This window comes from Vigna unguiculata, chromosome 7 (genome assembly GCF_037176805.1).
Source record: "Vigna unguiculata cultivar grain cowpea cultivar isolate G323 ecotype 2 chromosome 7, ASM3717680v1, whole genome shotgun sequence".
Classification (NCBI taxonomy): Eukaryota; Viridiplantae; Streptophyta; class Magnoliopsida; order Fabales; family Fabaceae; genus Vigna; species Vigna unguiculata.
In genome coordinates, this window is record NC_140798.1 from 43,194,785 (window position 1) to 43,211,306 (window position 16,522).

At 32.1% G+C, this 16,522-nt stretch overlaps 1 protein-coding gene across 1 annotated transcript; it reads right to left on the reverse strand.

The window, feature by feature from the left end:
* Nucleotides 1-12,413: 12,413 nt before the first annotated feature.
* Nucleotides 12,414-15,963, reverse strand: LOC114192557 (VAN3-binding protein-like). Its single transcript, XM_028082310.2, has 7 exons — nucleotides 15,549-15,963; nucleotides 15,108-15,233; nucleotides 14,144-14,555; nucleotides 13,718-13,984; nucleotides 13,548-13,597; nucleotides 13,250-13,307; nucleotides 12,414-13,069 (listed from the first exon to the last, which is right to left on the reverse strand). The coding sequence occupies exons 1-7, from the start codon at nucleotides 15,858-15,860 to the stop codon at nucleotides 12,855-12,857; spliced, it is 1,440 nt and encodes a 479-aa protein (XP_027938111.1). The 5' UTR covers nucleotides 15,861-15,963; the 3' UTR covers nucleotides 12,414-12,854.
* Between the last annotated feature and the right edge of the window lie 559 nt (nucleotides 15,964-16,522).

The following is a 16,522-nucleotide window of genomic DNA, read 5'->3' on the forward strand; positions in this document are numbered from 1 at the left end:
CATTCTTTCATCTGAGCATTTCCACTCCCAAAACAGAAATCTGCTATTGGGATGGTTAATAATTACTAAAACCTATCAATCCAGTAAGTACACAGATTTTTTTCTCTATATTTGCGTTACTAAATTAATCATTTTCTGTATCCATTAACATATGTATGGTTTTAAAAAATTAGCTGGCTCTGATACACAGAGAGAGATGTACAGCCCGAGAAGTGTGTCTGCTTTTTCACGAGGCCTGGCAGTGTTGTTGTTTTTTGTTTGTTTTTTTCTTTTCTTCTTGCACTTATAATATGTCACAGTCCCACAGAAAAACATGTATTTAGTAGTTTTATTTCAGGGTTTGACAAGACACATTGACAATGAGACGGGAAAATGGATGAAGCGGTTTTGCTCCAAAAATTGACCTTGAAAATCCTGAAACCTAATCAGGATGCCCATTACACCACACACATGAACATGACAGCACCCCACCATCTTCAAAGTGTGGTTAAGTTTCTGAAAACGATGTGATGTCTGATTAGACTGTGTTGTTGGGATTGCCGGTGAAACTGGGAAAGTGGTTTTAGCCCTCACCACTTTTCCTCATCACACTCACATCTTCATTTCCATCCATCAAAATCTTTCTTTCAGACCGACCTCTCTTACCCACCACCTTCCCAATCCTGTTTGACCATCAAACCCTGATCAGATTCACCACACTTTAGTGATGTTTCATCTGCTCGTCTTATTTCTAGGAAATTTCATTGTCAATGCAGCGAAACCGAAGGCACTTCCTGTTGTGCATACCCATGTTTTGTTTGAAATAGATGGTTTTTGACTTCCGACCCATGAAGAATAATCAGATAACATGTGAACCGATGATACGGGTCCATAAAATTTGACAGACACCAAATACGAGCATTAATGTTATTAGGTATCAATTGGACACCAAAAAGATAAAGTTGGTTGAGATCACTGTCTAGAAACATTACATTGAAAATGAAGCATATTTTAGTACTCACAAACAAGGACTATCATAACTCCCAAGTCTAAATTATTGAATTCGGAAATAGAACTATACTTGCCCCTAAAATGATGGTTTAGCAGCACCTCTGGACCCATACATGAGAGAGGCTTCAAGGTTTAACTCATCTCCCAACAAAGTCAAATGAAAGTCTCATTCCATGTATCATCTTCTGGACCCACATTATGTAAATTAAAACAGTTCCAAATTTTCTATATATATTAAATAAATTAGTGGGTGAAAGATGAAATACTTACAAATTAACTATTTACAAAATCTTTGTCAGCAACATATTATATGATCTATGGTGGAACTTCTGACTTTTCTTTTTCAGGAGTCTTTGAATTCTAAGAATGAAACCTATAAATTTTATCTAGAATATATTTTTTTGTTCTTTCTTAAGCTTCATTATTTAAGACTTGGTCTTTGCTATCAGACTATTAATGCTCCATACACATGCAATTCTTGTGAAATATATCAAATAATAAATCAATATAAATTATATAAAAAAATAAAAAGAAGAAACAAAACTTATATCATATGATTTATATGATAAAAATTAAAATAAATAATTGAATAATAACATTTCGAAATATATGTTACATATGAGTCTTTATTTATTTAAACATTTTAAAGAAAAATAAAAAAGAAACAAAAGAATACAATTTGATGGATTATATAAATTTTGTAGTTCCTACAGAACTTTTAGTCTCTATAATTATTTTATGTAAATTAAAACTTGAAATTTTTACTATAGATTACAAACTTATTTAACCTTAATTATTGCCATTTGAAAATAACGTTCGAAGATTTTTGTAACATTTCCTAATTATTGAGTAATTCTTTGCAAGCCGTTTCACTTTTTGATTTTTTAATTTTTATGAATTCTTTGAGTTGTCCTCATTATTGACATAACTAATTCCCAATTTAACCTACGAAACTAACGTACTGGTCTAATTTTAGAAACTAAACCAGATTTTATATTTTTGCTGTTTTGATCGAGGTTGTGATGTTGAAGATGGTACCTGACCATACAGCAATAAATGAAAGTGTTGTGGTTGCACATACAGTGGGTACCCTTAAGATTCTCTCTTGCAGCAGGTCGACAGCATCCAAGTCTCAGATACCATCATCATGCCTTGCATTAGGCACTACTGTTAATTAAACACCTTCAAAATCATCCTTTTCTGCTTTTCGCACATTTAAAGTTCTTACTCATCGATAATCATTTCTTATTAATCACTTAATTATAAATAAATAAGTTTGTTTACAATTTCGTTAACACCAGGTAAGTAAATAGAAAGAGCATTGCATTCTGAATTTTTTTAGTGTCTTAGTGTCTTAGTTTCCTTGACAAAAGTATGAATATTTTCTCTATAAGAAATTATATCCAGTTAGATTAGAAATCACAGTAAAATCAATATATTTAAGTATCAAATTTTTTCTATATATAGTTCTAAATCAGTGGGTTTGTTAGCATGTTTGTCCTTTTTCTTCTTCGTTATATCTCGTCTAGATACATTTAAAAGAAAATAAATTTTGAAAATTTAAAACATTGTGCCTTTTTAATTAGGATGACGAGACACGTGAATATACAAGTTTTGAACAAGAGTGTCGATCTGTGTTAAGAATACAGATAACATTAATTTATATATAAAGTAAATACAAATCTTAATTATCTTTATCTTTCGAAGGAATGATTTATGTTTCATTTCAACCAGAGATATAATGTGAGTTTTCTGTATATAAGTTGTATATAAGTGAGTCTAAATCTCATTTTATAAGACATTTTTTTAAGGTCAGATCAGATTTAAAAATCATTTCTTATTATAACATTAGAGTTATGAGTTTGATTCTATGTTATTGAGATTTGTTTTTTATTGAATCTATTGCATCACTCACTTACCATTGTTAATATATAGTGATGAATGACGTCAAAAAATGTGTTAAAAATTCTATATCAATTAAAATAAGACAAATTTATAATATAATATTTTTTTGCTGGTTTTTTTTGTTAATGGAAATGTCTTAATAAGTTAGTCTCTGGTTCCAAAAAATACGATCAATGGTGATTGATAAGTTTGTGTTAGAAAAGTTAGTGGTTGAGCTCATAAAATCAGAAACAATGTAAAGACCAAATCAAATACTTTGGTTATCCGCAAGGCTGAGAAGATGTTCTTCCCATTGAATAAAAGTTGATGAGGAAGTGTTGGTGGTGGTGTAAGGAAGAAAAGAAAACTACAAGAATAGATGGGATACGATAGGAGCTAAGAAGATGAAAAGTGTAGTTTGTGTATGGCTTTGGAATCTCTGACAGAGTGAAACATGACATTGAACCCACTCCTTGTGTTTGTAGGAACACTTTTTTTTGTCTGCGAATTGAAGAGGGCGATAACCATAGGAAAGAAAATTCTGATTCTTTATGGACCGTCACAACCCCACCCACATTTTGTCTTCATCAATCTATGCAACGTGCAAACCAATGCATTCTCCTCATTAATTTCGTCACCTGCATAATTTCTTTTCCGATCACTTCCTCCTGAGACTTAAAATTTATTCAACATTTTATGATTTTTTTTGTTAAAAATGGATTTTATATCTAACTCAACTTCACAAAATCAGTTTGTAAGGTGAGATTTACACCTCATTTATATATTATGAATTAGTCTTATTTTTAGTCGATGTGAAACTTTTAACCGTTGTTATCGATACTTCCAATCGATGTACTAATGATGAATGCATGCATGCATGGTCTTTGAATTTTAATATCAATTTTCTAAACGTTTCTTTTATTTTTATTTTTCAAATAGACTATATTTTTTTCACAATGTAACTATTATCACTAGTAAAAAACCATAGATTTAACATTACTGCGGTGGTTGTTCACATTTGCGTTGCGAGATTTGTTGTATTCTCTTGTCTTCTTTCTTTTGTGTTAGTGTTGATGGTCCTACATTCAAATTTTCTCATTCTATCACTGCATACTTCCTACGTTCTTAGAGTACGTAATATATTTATTTTGTTGTTAAAATTATTTCTATGTTTTATTTTCAAGATTTCAATCACGAACAACGAATATAATTGATTGCGGTGAATTACACAAGTTCTCTAACATATGTCAGGAACTTTTTAAATATTTACGAGAAACTAGAAAAAAAATAAGATTGAGTGAATATGTGGTATCAGATAAAAGCAGAGAGATCCATTTATAGAAGGCAGGATCATCCACATAATTGTTGCCGAAAAGGAAGGAGCCATGGCTAAGTAATCGCATTTCAGTTCAAGTGCGAGGAACAGTTTTTGCAATACTTTATTTAAACTCGATTTTTATATGGAAAATAATTTTTTGACTACTAAATTTTGACAACTTTCTCTTATAATCTTATGTGTTATTTTCTAAGTAGTTTTCCATTTTTTTCTTTTACTCATTCTCAATATTCAAAAACCACTTAGAAGATGACACGTTATGTTGTAAGAGAAAGTTGTCAAAATTTAGTAGTCAAAATATCATTATTTATTTTTGTATAGTAAAAATAAGGTATATTGTTCCAATTTATTTAATTTAGAATGACGAAAAATCATATGAACCAAAATTTTTAATCTGTATGTAGGAGTAAATATTTTAATTTGTTTAAGGATATAGTTTAGTTACTAGGAGTGTAAATTTTAAATTGTTTAAAATCATAGTGATTCAATTATTTTAGTCTCTTCTCTTGGATTAAATATTTCAAAATTTAGAGACTAAATTATTTAATTTGTAAAATATGAGATTTGGAGGTGACCGTTGTGTTTTAATGTATTGAATTTGAGGAGTGAATAATTACAGCAAAAAAATGTCTTATTAACCATTAATTTTAGTGACAAATTATTGTTAATCACTATAGTGATCAATTTTAAATACTAAATTACAAAATAAAAAATTATTGATTTTCTAAAATAGTTATTATTATAAATAAAAAATTATATTTGATCACTAAATTGGTACTAGTTCATTAGAAACTAATTTAAAAATCAATTCCTTTGGTAACAAAAACCCTGCTAGGTAATGTTTAGTGACCTTTGATAGCTAAAACCATGATAGCTAAATTTAGAAACCAATTTAAATATAAATTATAATTTTCTATTTATAATAATAAATATTTTAGTAACAAATCATTTTTTATTTTGTAAATTTGTATCTATATTTGTAACTATAATGACTAATAACTTTTTGGTTACTAAAATTGGTTGTTAATGAGACATTTTATTGTAATGAATGTTTATTAAGTGTAGAAGAGGATAATAGTGTGATATAGGTACAAATTATTTTTAATGTTAAAGGTTAAAACATATATGTGTTTTGAAAGTGGTTGATCGTTACTCAGTTTAAATAAGATGTTATGATATTTGTGGTGGATGAATTTGATGACTTTTGTAGGAAAACTATGTAACTTTAGTTTATTTTATGTGTTGTTGAATGATGAACTTCGATTTTCCATAATATATATATATATATATATATATATATATATATAATCAGTTAAAAATTCATCAAATTTCATTAAAATTAGTTGACTATTCCTATGAAAAAGTCATCAGATTCCTTCTCGATGTTCGTGGCCTTTATTACTAATAATTTTAGAGTAATCAAAATAATATATCCAACAATAAAAATAGATAATTCATAGTTAATGTAAGGCCCATTAAGAATAATTCTTTTTTGCCTGTCCTAAATTAAAGGGGGTTGCCCTTGTAAGTGGGCCTAAGGGCTGACCTAGTATATAAAATCATACTTCGTTGCCCTAAGTCTCACCTTCCACTCTTTTCACAGAACCTAGAGCTGCAGCCGCCTTCTCTGCTAGGGTTTCACGACACCTTCTGTTCGCATTCAGCTTGGCCGTCCCTAGCTCACTTAAGTGCTCTCCAACTAGCAGTTGTCCCTCCTTGGTATATTTTCGTAGCTTTTGTCAGGGTTCCGTAACGACCCGCTTTTATTCATTGTTTCCAGCTCTGAGTCTTTTCTTAGAAGTTGTACGTGCTCCACAGTTGGGTGTCGAGGTTTCCAGCTAGCTTTATCCAGGTACGGGAAGCTAGAACCTTTCTGTTTAATCTGTTTAATGTGATTGCAAGCTGTTTGCGGTATATTTTTATGATCCTGGTATTGGTATGTTGCTGTGAATGCATGAGATGGTTGGTGTTGTTGTTGGCATGTGCAAAATATGACTGTTACAGGCATGACAGTGGCGGCGACTGTTAAACTCGTCCAAGCGAGCTCATCTCGCCTAGGCGAGGTTAGCTCAGGCCTTCTCGCGCAAATGGCCGCCCAGGCGGCTCGCTCAAGGTAAGGTGGTCAGTTGGTGGTGCCCCATCTATATGGTCTGGTAAGGATTCAGGATAAGGTTGCATCCTGACACTCTAAGGAGTTAGTTAGTCTCACTTAGAGCGGACTGACTCCTATGGTGAGAGTAGCAGGAGGACGAAATTCATTAAGAGCTAACCTTGTGTGTCAGAGAAATTTGATTCATTATAACACTTGTAACACTTAGCTCGGGGGTGAGCAGTTCGGAGGTGAGCAGAGGTATCCACCACAAGTGCAAGCATCCGATGAATCCGACCAGGCTATATGTATCTGGATGAGTCGAGTCTTAGTGTATTGATTGAAGGGTCATAACATGTTTGAGTGATATGTGTATGTCGTATATGTGTATATTGGCTATGAAGGTACATTTGATTGCATGATGAAATTGTTGTTGGCTCTAGCTTACCCTTTCTTGTTGGTTGCTTTGTATGTTGTTCTTCTATCTTCGCGATGATCATCAATTTTATTGATGGGAGTAGACGCGAGAGGTAACCGTGGTCAACAAGGGAGGAGAGACGAACCCGCTGCTTAGCCTTCTTGGGCCGGACTTTCTGTCCTTTTGGGCTATCCTTAAGTCTACAACCCATGTACTTGTCCGCTTTTATATCTTTCTAGGATTTCAGTAAACCGTTTAACATGTTTCTTTTATTTTTTGTGGCATCGTGGTGTGCCTTGGTCTGTACGGCCTTTTGTTTAAACTCCAAGACTGCATGATTATATTATAATTGTGTGACGTTTCTTTAATTACGCGTATTAATTAAATGGAACGTTACAGTTAACATCATGCTTCATAATGGTGAATAAATTGAATTTATATTATTTTCATTCACATATAGTTTACTTTAAAAATTGAATATTTCTTTTATTTTTCATAAGTATTACTACTTTTTTTTTTAAAAAAAAGTTTTGAACTAAAAAATAAACGTTAAATAGTTAATTTTTGCTTTTATGTTCATAAAAAATTATTATATAAAAGATTCATGGGATAAAAAAAAAAATATAAAATAAGTTATTATATATTTATCTTTAAAATTACGAAGGATTGAACAATTTAAAATCTAATCTTCTTATGTTATTTATGCTCATACTTGATATAACAAAAAATTAATTTCTAAAAGCGCTTATGAGAAGGAGTTTTTTTTTTTCTTTTTTCTTTTTTCAGTTTACGTCAATTTAAAATGCAATGTTTTTTATCCAACTAAACGCACACAAACAAATATTTTGTATGCGTTTATAAGTTGTAGTTTATGAAACAAAATAAATAAATGGTTATTTGTTCAAAAGAAAAAGAACTATCATTAGATCACTCAAGCGGACATCAACTTTTAAAAGAAAGTAAATAAAGAATTTCACAAATAAAATAAACTACTCTACAATAATAATATGATGTGGTAATATAGTGATTATATAAGGGGAGGAATCAATTTTTTTTTTACTGAAAAACATATTAATTTTCAGTCATATGCAAAAACTCATTGGTTAAAATTTCATTAAAATAAAATTTATTTTAATTCTCCTTTCATAATTTTAGTTATAATTTTTTTTAATTTGTAAGAAACTGCCCCATTTAGTACAAATGTTCAAATATATTTGTTAACTTAAAAAGTAATTCATGATTATAATATTAACAAAGGAAAATTGGCAAGAAACGGAGTGAATAGTGCCTTGTAAGGTTTTCTCTCAAATAAAAGTATTTATAAGTTATAACAAAACAAACACTAATCTTGTATTTTTATACTTCACATAAACATGTAATGTTGGATATTAAATTAATCACTTACTTATCATTTTTAAATCGTTAAAAAATATAAAACATCACCTTTTTTTTAGCCGAGAAAAAAAGAACACATCGGTTTTTAAGATATTATCCACAGTTTCAGCATCGTAAATTCTCAGTCAAAGTTAGATATATTCTAAAGCCCAATAATCCTTTCAGTACGTTGTCAAGCCCAATAAACTTCGGCATCAATGTTTGGGGGGATTTCTTCCAACACCTCCAAGAATTTTTTTGCACCTCCAAAATTTTTTTAAAACTCAAAAAATACTTTTTGACCTTTTTGAGAAAAGCTATATAGATCACACTCCCAAATTTATTTCTGGATGTTGACTTCTGATAAAGTTGTTTCGGATGTCAATATCCAATAAAGAATTTAGACTTCTAAATGTAAAAAAAATATCGAAAGTCGACTTTCCGTATATATATTTTTTATATTTGAAAGTCGAAATTCTTCCCCGGATGTTAATATCCGGAAGCATCTTTACCAAAAATCAACATCCAAAAATAAATTTGGAGTGCGATCTGGGTAGCTTTTATCAAATGTGCAGAAGGGTATTTTTAGGTCTCAACAAATTATTGTATGTTTGGGTTTGCTCTTCTCTGTGGTCCATTGGGCTTTTATTATATTAGTTTTGGTTAGACTCCTCTGATCCACGCCAAAATCAGAAATTAGGCCCTTCAACCCAATCACGAGGGTTTTCTGGAGTGTAGGAAAGGTAGAACAGTTACAGTCAAACACTTTCTCTTCAGAGCTTAATATAGAATTATGTTGCAAAAGCTATATTGTTTATTGTTGAAGATGAAAAATTATTTTAATTCTCTATAGGTAGTTTCTTAATTACCGCTGCTCACAAATAAGATTTTTCAGACATGTTATTAATGAAATTTTATACACATGTTTTATATACTGCAACAGCTTTTTCTCGTCCAAATCTTCTTACAAAAACAAAACACAGTAATATAATTGAAAACTTTATATAAATATTATGTATACTATTATACAGAACGTTTTTTTTTCTGCTTCTATCCTTTAAATAATTTCTTTTTTTTATATTAAAATAATCACTTTACCGCACTTTAAGTGACTTCTTAAATTTAATATTTTTTTCTATTTTACCGTCCTTTTAAATTTAACTATCTTTTAAATTAAAAAAATTATCTATTGTAAAATTTATTTACATTTATTTTTATAATTTTAGTAATAATAATTTTATTATTTTGTATTACAATAAAAGAAGTAAATAAATACACATGACTAGGGATGGCAACGGGGCGGGGCGGGTACGGGTATCATGATCCCATCCCCATCCCCATAATAAAAATTCATCCCCATCCCCATCCCCAAACCCAACGGGTATACAACTTTTGACCCATCCCCATCCCCACCGGGTAACGGGTATTTTCTTATACCCATACCCATACCCATTTTTTTATTGTTCCATATATCAATTAAATATTTTTTATAAAAAAAATTTAAAAATCACACCAACGGAATCATGATACTATCAAAATATTCAATATTAAAATAACATACTCTTTTTGATTTTCATGATGTCAAATATTAAGAAAAATATTATAATAGTATAAATCTCAAATTAAAGTATCAAATAACAACTAAATAAAATTCAAATAATTAAATGGAGATTGACTGTCATTATTGGAACTTTGAAAGGGAGTTGGTTGTTGTGAACACTGTGGTGGACTTGGTACCTGCAAATCTGTGCTCATTTTCTCTAGAAACTAACATACGTAACAAAAAAAAATCAAACAAAGTAAAAAGGTTAATTTCTTTTTTAACAAAATATAAAAGGAAAACCAATAATCAAGTTTAAAAATATTTCAAATATTTTTTATACTATTAAAAATTTATATTATACCACTTAAACGAAATAGCACAAATAACAAAATTAAATTAATAATAATTCAAATTTAAACATAGATTCTTCATCTTTTGATCTTGAATTAAATTAAGGATTTATGCAATTGAGCACTTAAAATTGAGAATTAAACATTATCATGAAACAAAAAATAAATAATAAATAAAATTATGGAGTAAAGATAATTAAATGTGTGACCCAAATTTGAGAATATCCATTTGAACATAACATAACGGAAAAAAAAAATGTATAATTAAGATTATGATAAAAGGAAAAGTACCTTGAAGATCTGCTTAAACCTTAAAGAACAAGCCAAACAATTAAAAGAGAGTAAAAAAGTGTATAACCAAAGTAACAAAAAGAAGAGCTACAAAATAAGAGTCAAACATTTTCATGAAAATAAATAAATAAATAAAGATAATCAAATGTGTAACCTAAAAATTATTTCATAGAATGAAATTAAGGAACACCTATTTGAACATAACCATGTACAGAGAGTAAAAATTATGTAATAAGAAGAAGAAAAATTACCTTCAAAATTAAATCTTGAAAAACAAACTAAACAATTGAGAGAGTAAACAAAGTGTATAACAAAAAACAAAGAGAATGAGAAATATGTTATATATATATATATATATATATATATTATATTATATTATATTATATTATATATTATATTACTATGTATATATATATATATATATTATATGTGTGGATATCTTATGTTTATATATATATATATAATTATTTATATATATTATATTATATTATATATTATATTATTATTACTATGTATATATATTATATGTGTGGATATCTTATGTTTATATATATATATATATATATATATATATATATATATATTTTTATAGATATATATTTATTTTAAGTATATATTATATTATATTATATAATAATATAAATATAATAATATATATTATATTATTATGTATATATATTATATGTATATGCGTAGATATTTTATGCTTATATATATATATATATATATATATATATATATATATATATATATTTCTTTTAAATTTTTATAAATTTGTAATGTTATAAATTTGTTTATAAAAGATCTCACTAGTTAAATGATTAATTTGTTTTATACGTATATATTATATATATTATATTATATTATTATGTATATATATTATATGTATATTATATTATATTATATTATATTATATTACATGTATATGTGTAAATATATATATATATATATATATATATATATATATATATATATATATATATATATATATATATATATATATATATATATAAAAGTATATTTTATTTATATGTATATATACTATATTATATTATATTATATTATATTATATTATATTTTATGTGTAAATATATTATTTATTTATATATATTTTTTAGATTATTTAATAAATTATAAATAGTTTAGTAATTTAAGCGGGGACGGGTATTTGGGCGGGTATATATATATCCCCATCCCCATCCCCATCCCCAGTTGAAAATTTCGGGTATTACCCATACCCATACCCATACCCATACTCAGTCAAAGCGGGGATTCCCCGTCAAAACGGGGACGGGTTCGGATGATACCCACAGGCACGGATTTATTTGCCATCTCTACAAATGACCACATGTTTCCACTATGACATAAAACAAGTATTCAAACTAAAATAGTTACAAAAGTAATTTAAATTTTATTAATTATTATAATTGAGAAATAAAAATAGTCAGTTATATTATAAAAACTAAAATGTTTTTTAAGTTATAGATATAATAAAAACTTAAAAATTAGTTTATTAGAAAATGCAAGTGGATAAATAAAACTTTATGTAATTTCCCATCCAAGGTTTCCTACTCCAAGAAACATTTACTCTATTTTTGTCGGCACAGCGAAGGTATATTTGTTTTTGGTACAGAACAAAGTCACGTTCTTCTTGATCACATAATTTTTTTTTGGAAAAGCATTTTTGTTTTTTGTCTGAAACCGACCCAAACTTATAAATAAATTATACCTTTTTTTTTACTGCAACCGTGATGAAACGAAAAGATATTCTTAATTTCCCAAACAGATTGTGGATAATATACGTAATTGCTAAACTAGATAATGTAGTTGATGATTACATAAGATGTGAATTACAGTTAGTTTCGGTAACAAATTACAGTCAGTGGCGTAAAAATCAGTTCAAACCTCTAAACTAATCCAACTGACTACTAGTTTAAACTTTTTAATCAAGGATTAAATTGATCCTCATTAGGATCTAGTGAATAAGGTAATAAACGAGTTAGAAGAGTAAAACATAACCAATCAACGATAGGTGAAATGAAGCCACAAAATTTCTATAGGTACCTCACTTCACCCTTAAGATCCAATCCAATAGACGATGCCCAGAAATTATTTATTGTGATAATCACACGAAAATCAAGACATTTGACCACTTTTTTTATAAAGTCCAAACCCAAATGTACAAACAAGAGGATCAAACAAGGATACATTTGTCCTCAAACATTATACTTTCCCTCCAAAATGATTCTTTCCTCTTCTTTTTGACTACCCCTACAATCCCAAGTCCAAGGTACTCATTTTTCTTCCAAAACAATCAAAGAGCCAAAGGCCTATTGGCTCACGTTGGCCTCACTTCGATTGAACGTTTCGCTTTCACATTCAAAAAAAAATTACATCCAATTCCTCCAAAGTGTGACCCCAGTTGCCTTTAGTTTCACCTTTTTACAATAATCAAAAACCCACATGTACAAAAAGACCTATAATGCCTGCTAGTAGCACCTTCACCTTCTTTGATTCGCCCATTCCCACTGCCAAAATTTCTTATCCCTCACATTCAACACAGAAACAGATGTTCATGCTCATATCCGGTTCCTGTTGTTCTTTTCTGCTGCAACGGAGAGAAGACGCGAAACACCCCGAGTCCACACATCATATTCTCTCTGATCTCTGCACTCAAATTCCACAGTTCCACGCATCACTGTTTTTAACCCAAAGTAACGACGATCCTCGCCACCTTCAAGCAAGTGGCGCCCCGGCCAGGCCGGTACATCTTTGATCACTTCCACCACCAAATCTGAACCCATTCAAAGCAGAGGGAATATATAAAAATTAGAGCACCCTTTTTGATCTTTCACAACTATTAATAGTAGTGGCACCTACGACTTTCACAAATCCCCAAAACGGAACAAGACCCACCTCCAAATCTGTTGTCAAATAATTAGTTTGGAGCAAGACAAAAGTAATGAAAACTCACTCTTTTTCTTTTTCGTGATGGTCCCAGCGACGTGCCTGCTCTTCATTTTTAGTATAACCTTCACACCAAAAAGTAGTTCCAATGAGTTAAAGGTTGCAGTTTTCTAAGGAACCAAAGTAAACTAGATACCTTCACTTCATCATATAAAAGGCCCCCACCTCTTAACTTTTCCACAATCATGTTTTAAACACATCGTTAAAAGTTTAATACTAATCGATGCGCAGATAATTACGTGATTAGTCATACTCTGAGATCAAAAAGTTCATCATTCTGGAACACGGGGAAACATGATGCCTACCTGATTCATCCGGTTTATATACACAGACACAACTTTCCAATGAAGATCACCTGCACAAATATTCGCTCGTTAGAGCATAATAAGACCACAGAATTAATTTTCTCTGTATACAAGAAGACTCCATGAGAGAACAACAATCTGATAACCAAAACTAGATGAAAAATATATACCTTTCCGAGTGCGTTTGAGGAGCTCAACGCCTCTGGCAAGTAATTCTCTACTGCATATACCCAAGAAATTTTCTTCTGCCACAATTTCACCGCCAAAACTACTATCAGAATTCCCGTTGCTACCACTAATAATATTATTATTATTATTGTTAATAATAATACTATTGCCTCCACCAGCTCCCAAATTTCGCTCCACGGGAATTACAGCTGCGATATTCCAAACATCTTTCAGGGCCCTCGCTTTCAATGTGGCAGCCCCACGCAAAGCTGCAATTAAATACCACACCACGAATAAATTAAAATGAAGACAAACAAATCATTAATCAGAACGCATATTTTCCAATTTCCATCAAAATTCACACAATTTTCGTTAACAGAATGTTCTTCGATATGTCATTCATTCACACTGCATTCTCACCACCGTACCTGTCGCAGCCCCAGCAGTTAGAGTTGTAATATCGCCGGCAGAACTCACATTCACCGCCGAGCTAACCACGGACGCAAGATGTTCGCGTTCGGCACCCAGAGCCTCCGCCACCTCCACGCACTGTGCCGCCACCAGTGTCGCCGCCGACGCCACCGCCAGGTCCGTCTTAGCCATCTGCTCGTCTTTCCCAGACCCGGACGAGGCGGCGGTGGCAGCGGCTATCGCCGCCACCGCTGCGGCAACTCCGGCGACCGACACCGCCGCATGGAGCTGAGCATTGTGCGCTCTAGTCTCCTCCTTTTTCTTCTCCTTCCTATCCTTGAGCCACCTTCCAACTGTCTTACCGGAGGCTGCAGGCGTTGTTCTGAAATTAAGACTCAGACTGCTGGAGATGTTGTTGGAGCGGGTGTACTGCAGAGATGATCGCACAGAAGACATTCGCATAAAACAGGAGAGAAAACACAAGACATTAATCCTAAGGCAGTGGTCTGTTATGTGCGCCGTTTAAAATATTGTAACAATGTATTTGTTAAAGGTTAAAGACAGCAGCGGTGAATGCAGCAGAGGGCAGAAAGTTAGAGGCTTTGGCTTGCTAAATTTGGATTTTGCAACGACGGTTATTAGGTGCTACTCGACGTGGGTATCCCGACCAATTGGACACCGGAAATGGACCAGTTAACCAATTGGAACATACCCTAAAAATAGAGGATCCATCAAACTTTCACACGCCTTCTGCTAAATTTATCCATCCCTTAGCGGTAGTAATAAATTGTTTATTATAATAGTAATGTTAGTTTAAGAAAAAAGAAGTTTACAACGAGATTGGAAGGAGGTGATTAAATTAAATTAAAGGGGGTTTGGGGTTGCCTTGGTTGTAGAGAAAGGTGAGAGACATGTTGGTTATAACCGAGTGATTGTGTTTTTCTTGGATGGCTAAAAGTTAAAGATGCATGATGTATGTACCTTGATATCGTCGATTTCAGAAGGAGAAACAGGAGGGCTATCGGTTAGGGAGCCACAGCTTTGGGTTCCGTTAAGAGGGCCACTGCTGTGAGAGAGTCTTCCTGAAGTTCGTGGAGACACCTCCTGCTGCGGAATACGCCACAATAAATACGTTAGCATTTCTTCTTCATCACGTTCGAGATAAAAGATAACGAAGGATTGACGCACACGAAACCGTTTAAATGGAAACAGAGTGAGGTAAACAATAAACAGAAGAAACAAAAGAGGCGAAGAAGACAAACGAAGCTAGAAACCAAATAGCTTTGTGCGACTGACACAAACAACACTGCAGTCCATTCTCTCAGGTGTTTTCCTTTTCCAGAGACTGCGATATGATTCAACTCCAACCCTTGCATGGGAAAACAATTACACCATACTATCGTGTTCGGAAGGAAGCCTTACGGATTGTGACATGATTCGTTCCATCACCATTTGAGAAGTCTCCGAGGAGGCAAAGGAGAACGGGTTCCCGGAAACCATGGCGGACGCTTCCTCACTCTCACCGGCAACGTCCTCGGGTATAGCATCGGCGGCGCCGCTACCGGAGAGGGTGATTTTCGAGAACGCCGGAGAGAGAGCCTTAGAGACTTCGAGGGCGGAGACGCTCCAGGAACGGGAGAGGAACTCCATGGGCTCGCGCGGCGTCTCCGGTGGCCGAAACATGCCGCCGTGAAGCGGGTCGGGTCGCCAGGGTTCGGTTTGAGCTTTGTCCATTGGGAGTGTGAAAGAAAGAGAAATAAAACCGTAAGGATGAGTGGGAGAGAGAGAGAGAGAGAGAGAGAGAGAGAGAGAGAGAGAGAGAGAGAGAGAGAGAGAGAGGGAGAGTTGAAGCGTAGTGAAAGCGTCGGGTGCGGTGCTTATAAAGAGAGCGGGGTGTGAGTGGAAAAGAAAAAAAAAAGTGATACAAGAGAGACAAAGCAGCCGATTGTATTCTATTTGATGTCAGTCAGAGTTGCTGAGTCCTCATAGAAAGGTCAAAATTTTGCATCAAAAAAGAAACCAACAAAATGAATTAAACCAGAAAACACGAAAAGGATCACCATTACATGACATGATTATAGGAATGACAACAAACTAGAGTTCGATATTTGTCTAATACCAGTACACTAATCTTTTATTCTTTCTCAGTCATATTTTTTTTATTCCCTTTCTTGTCTTCTTCCTCTCTCTTTATTATATTTATTATCCATAATATACTATGTTCTCCTTTAATGGTCACGTGTTGTTATGATTGTAAGCCCTGTTACTTTAGTGGGAGTAAGGTTCTCATCTCGTGATTCCATCATCCGGAACATCGACGATAAAATTAAAATGGTTTCGCTCTTAAAATATACGATTAAACAATGATTTCATTAACTCTTTTTTTTCTCTGTTGC

What these genes read in the sequence shown, in the direction of transcription:
- LOC114192557 (XM_028082310.2), bottom strand. Translation starts at nt 15,860, where the DNA reads ATGGACAAAGCTCAAACCGAACCCTGGCGACCCGACCCGCTTCACGGC. An exon ending in CTGAAATCGACGATATCAAG is followed by an intron (nt 14,556 to 15,107) that starts GTACATACATCA and finishes TCATCTCTGCAG; the next exon opens with TACACCCGCTCCAACAACAT. An exon ending in CCTCAAACGCACTCGGAAAG is followed by an intron (nt 13,598 to 13,717) that starts GTATATATTTTT and finishes ATATTTGTGCAG; the next exon opens with GTGATCTTCATTGGAAAGTT.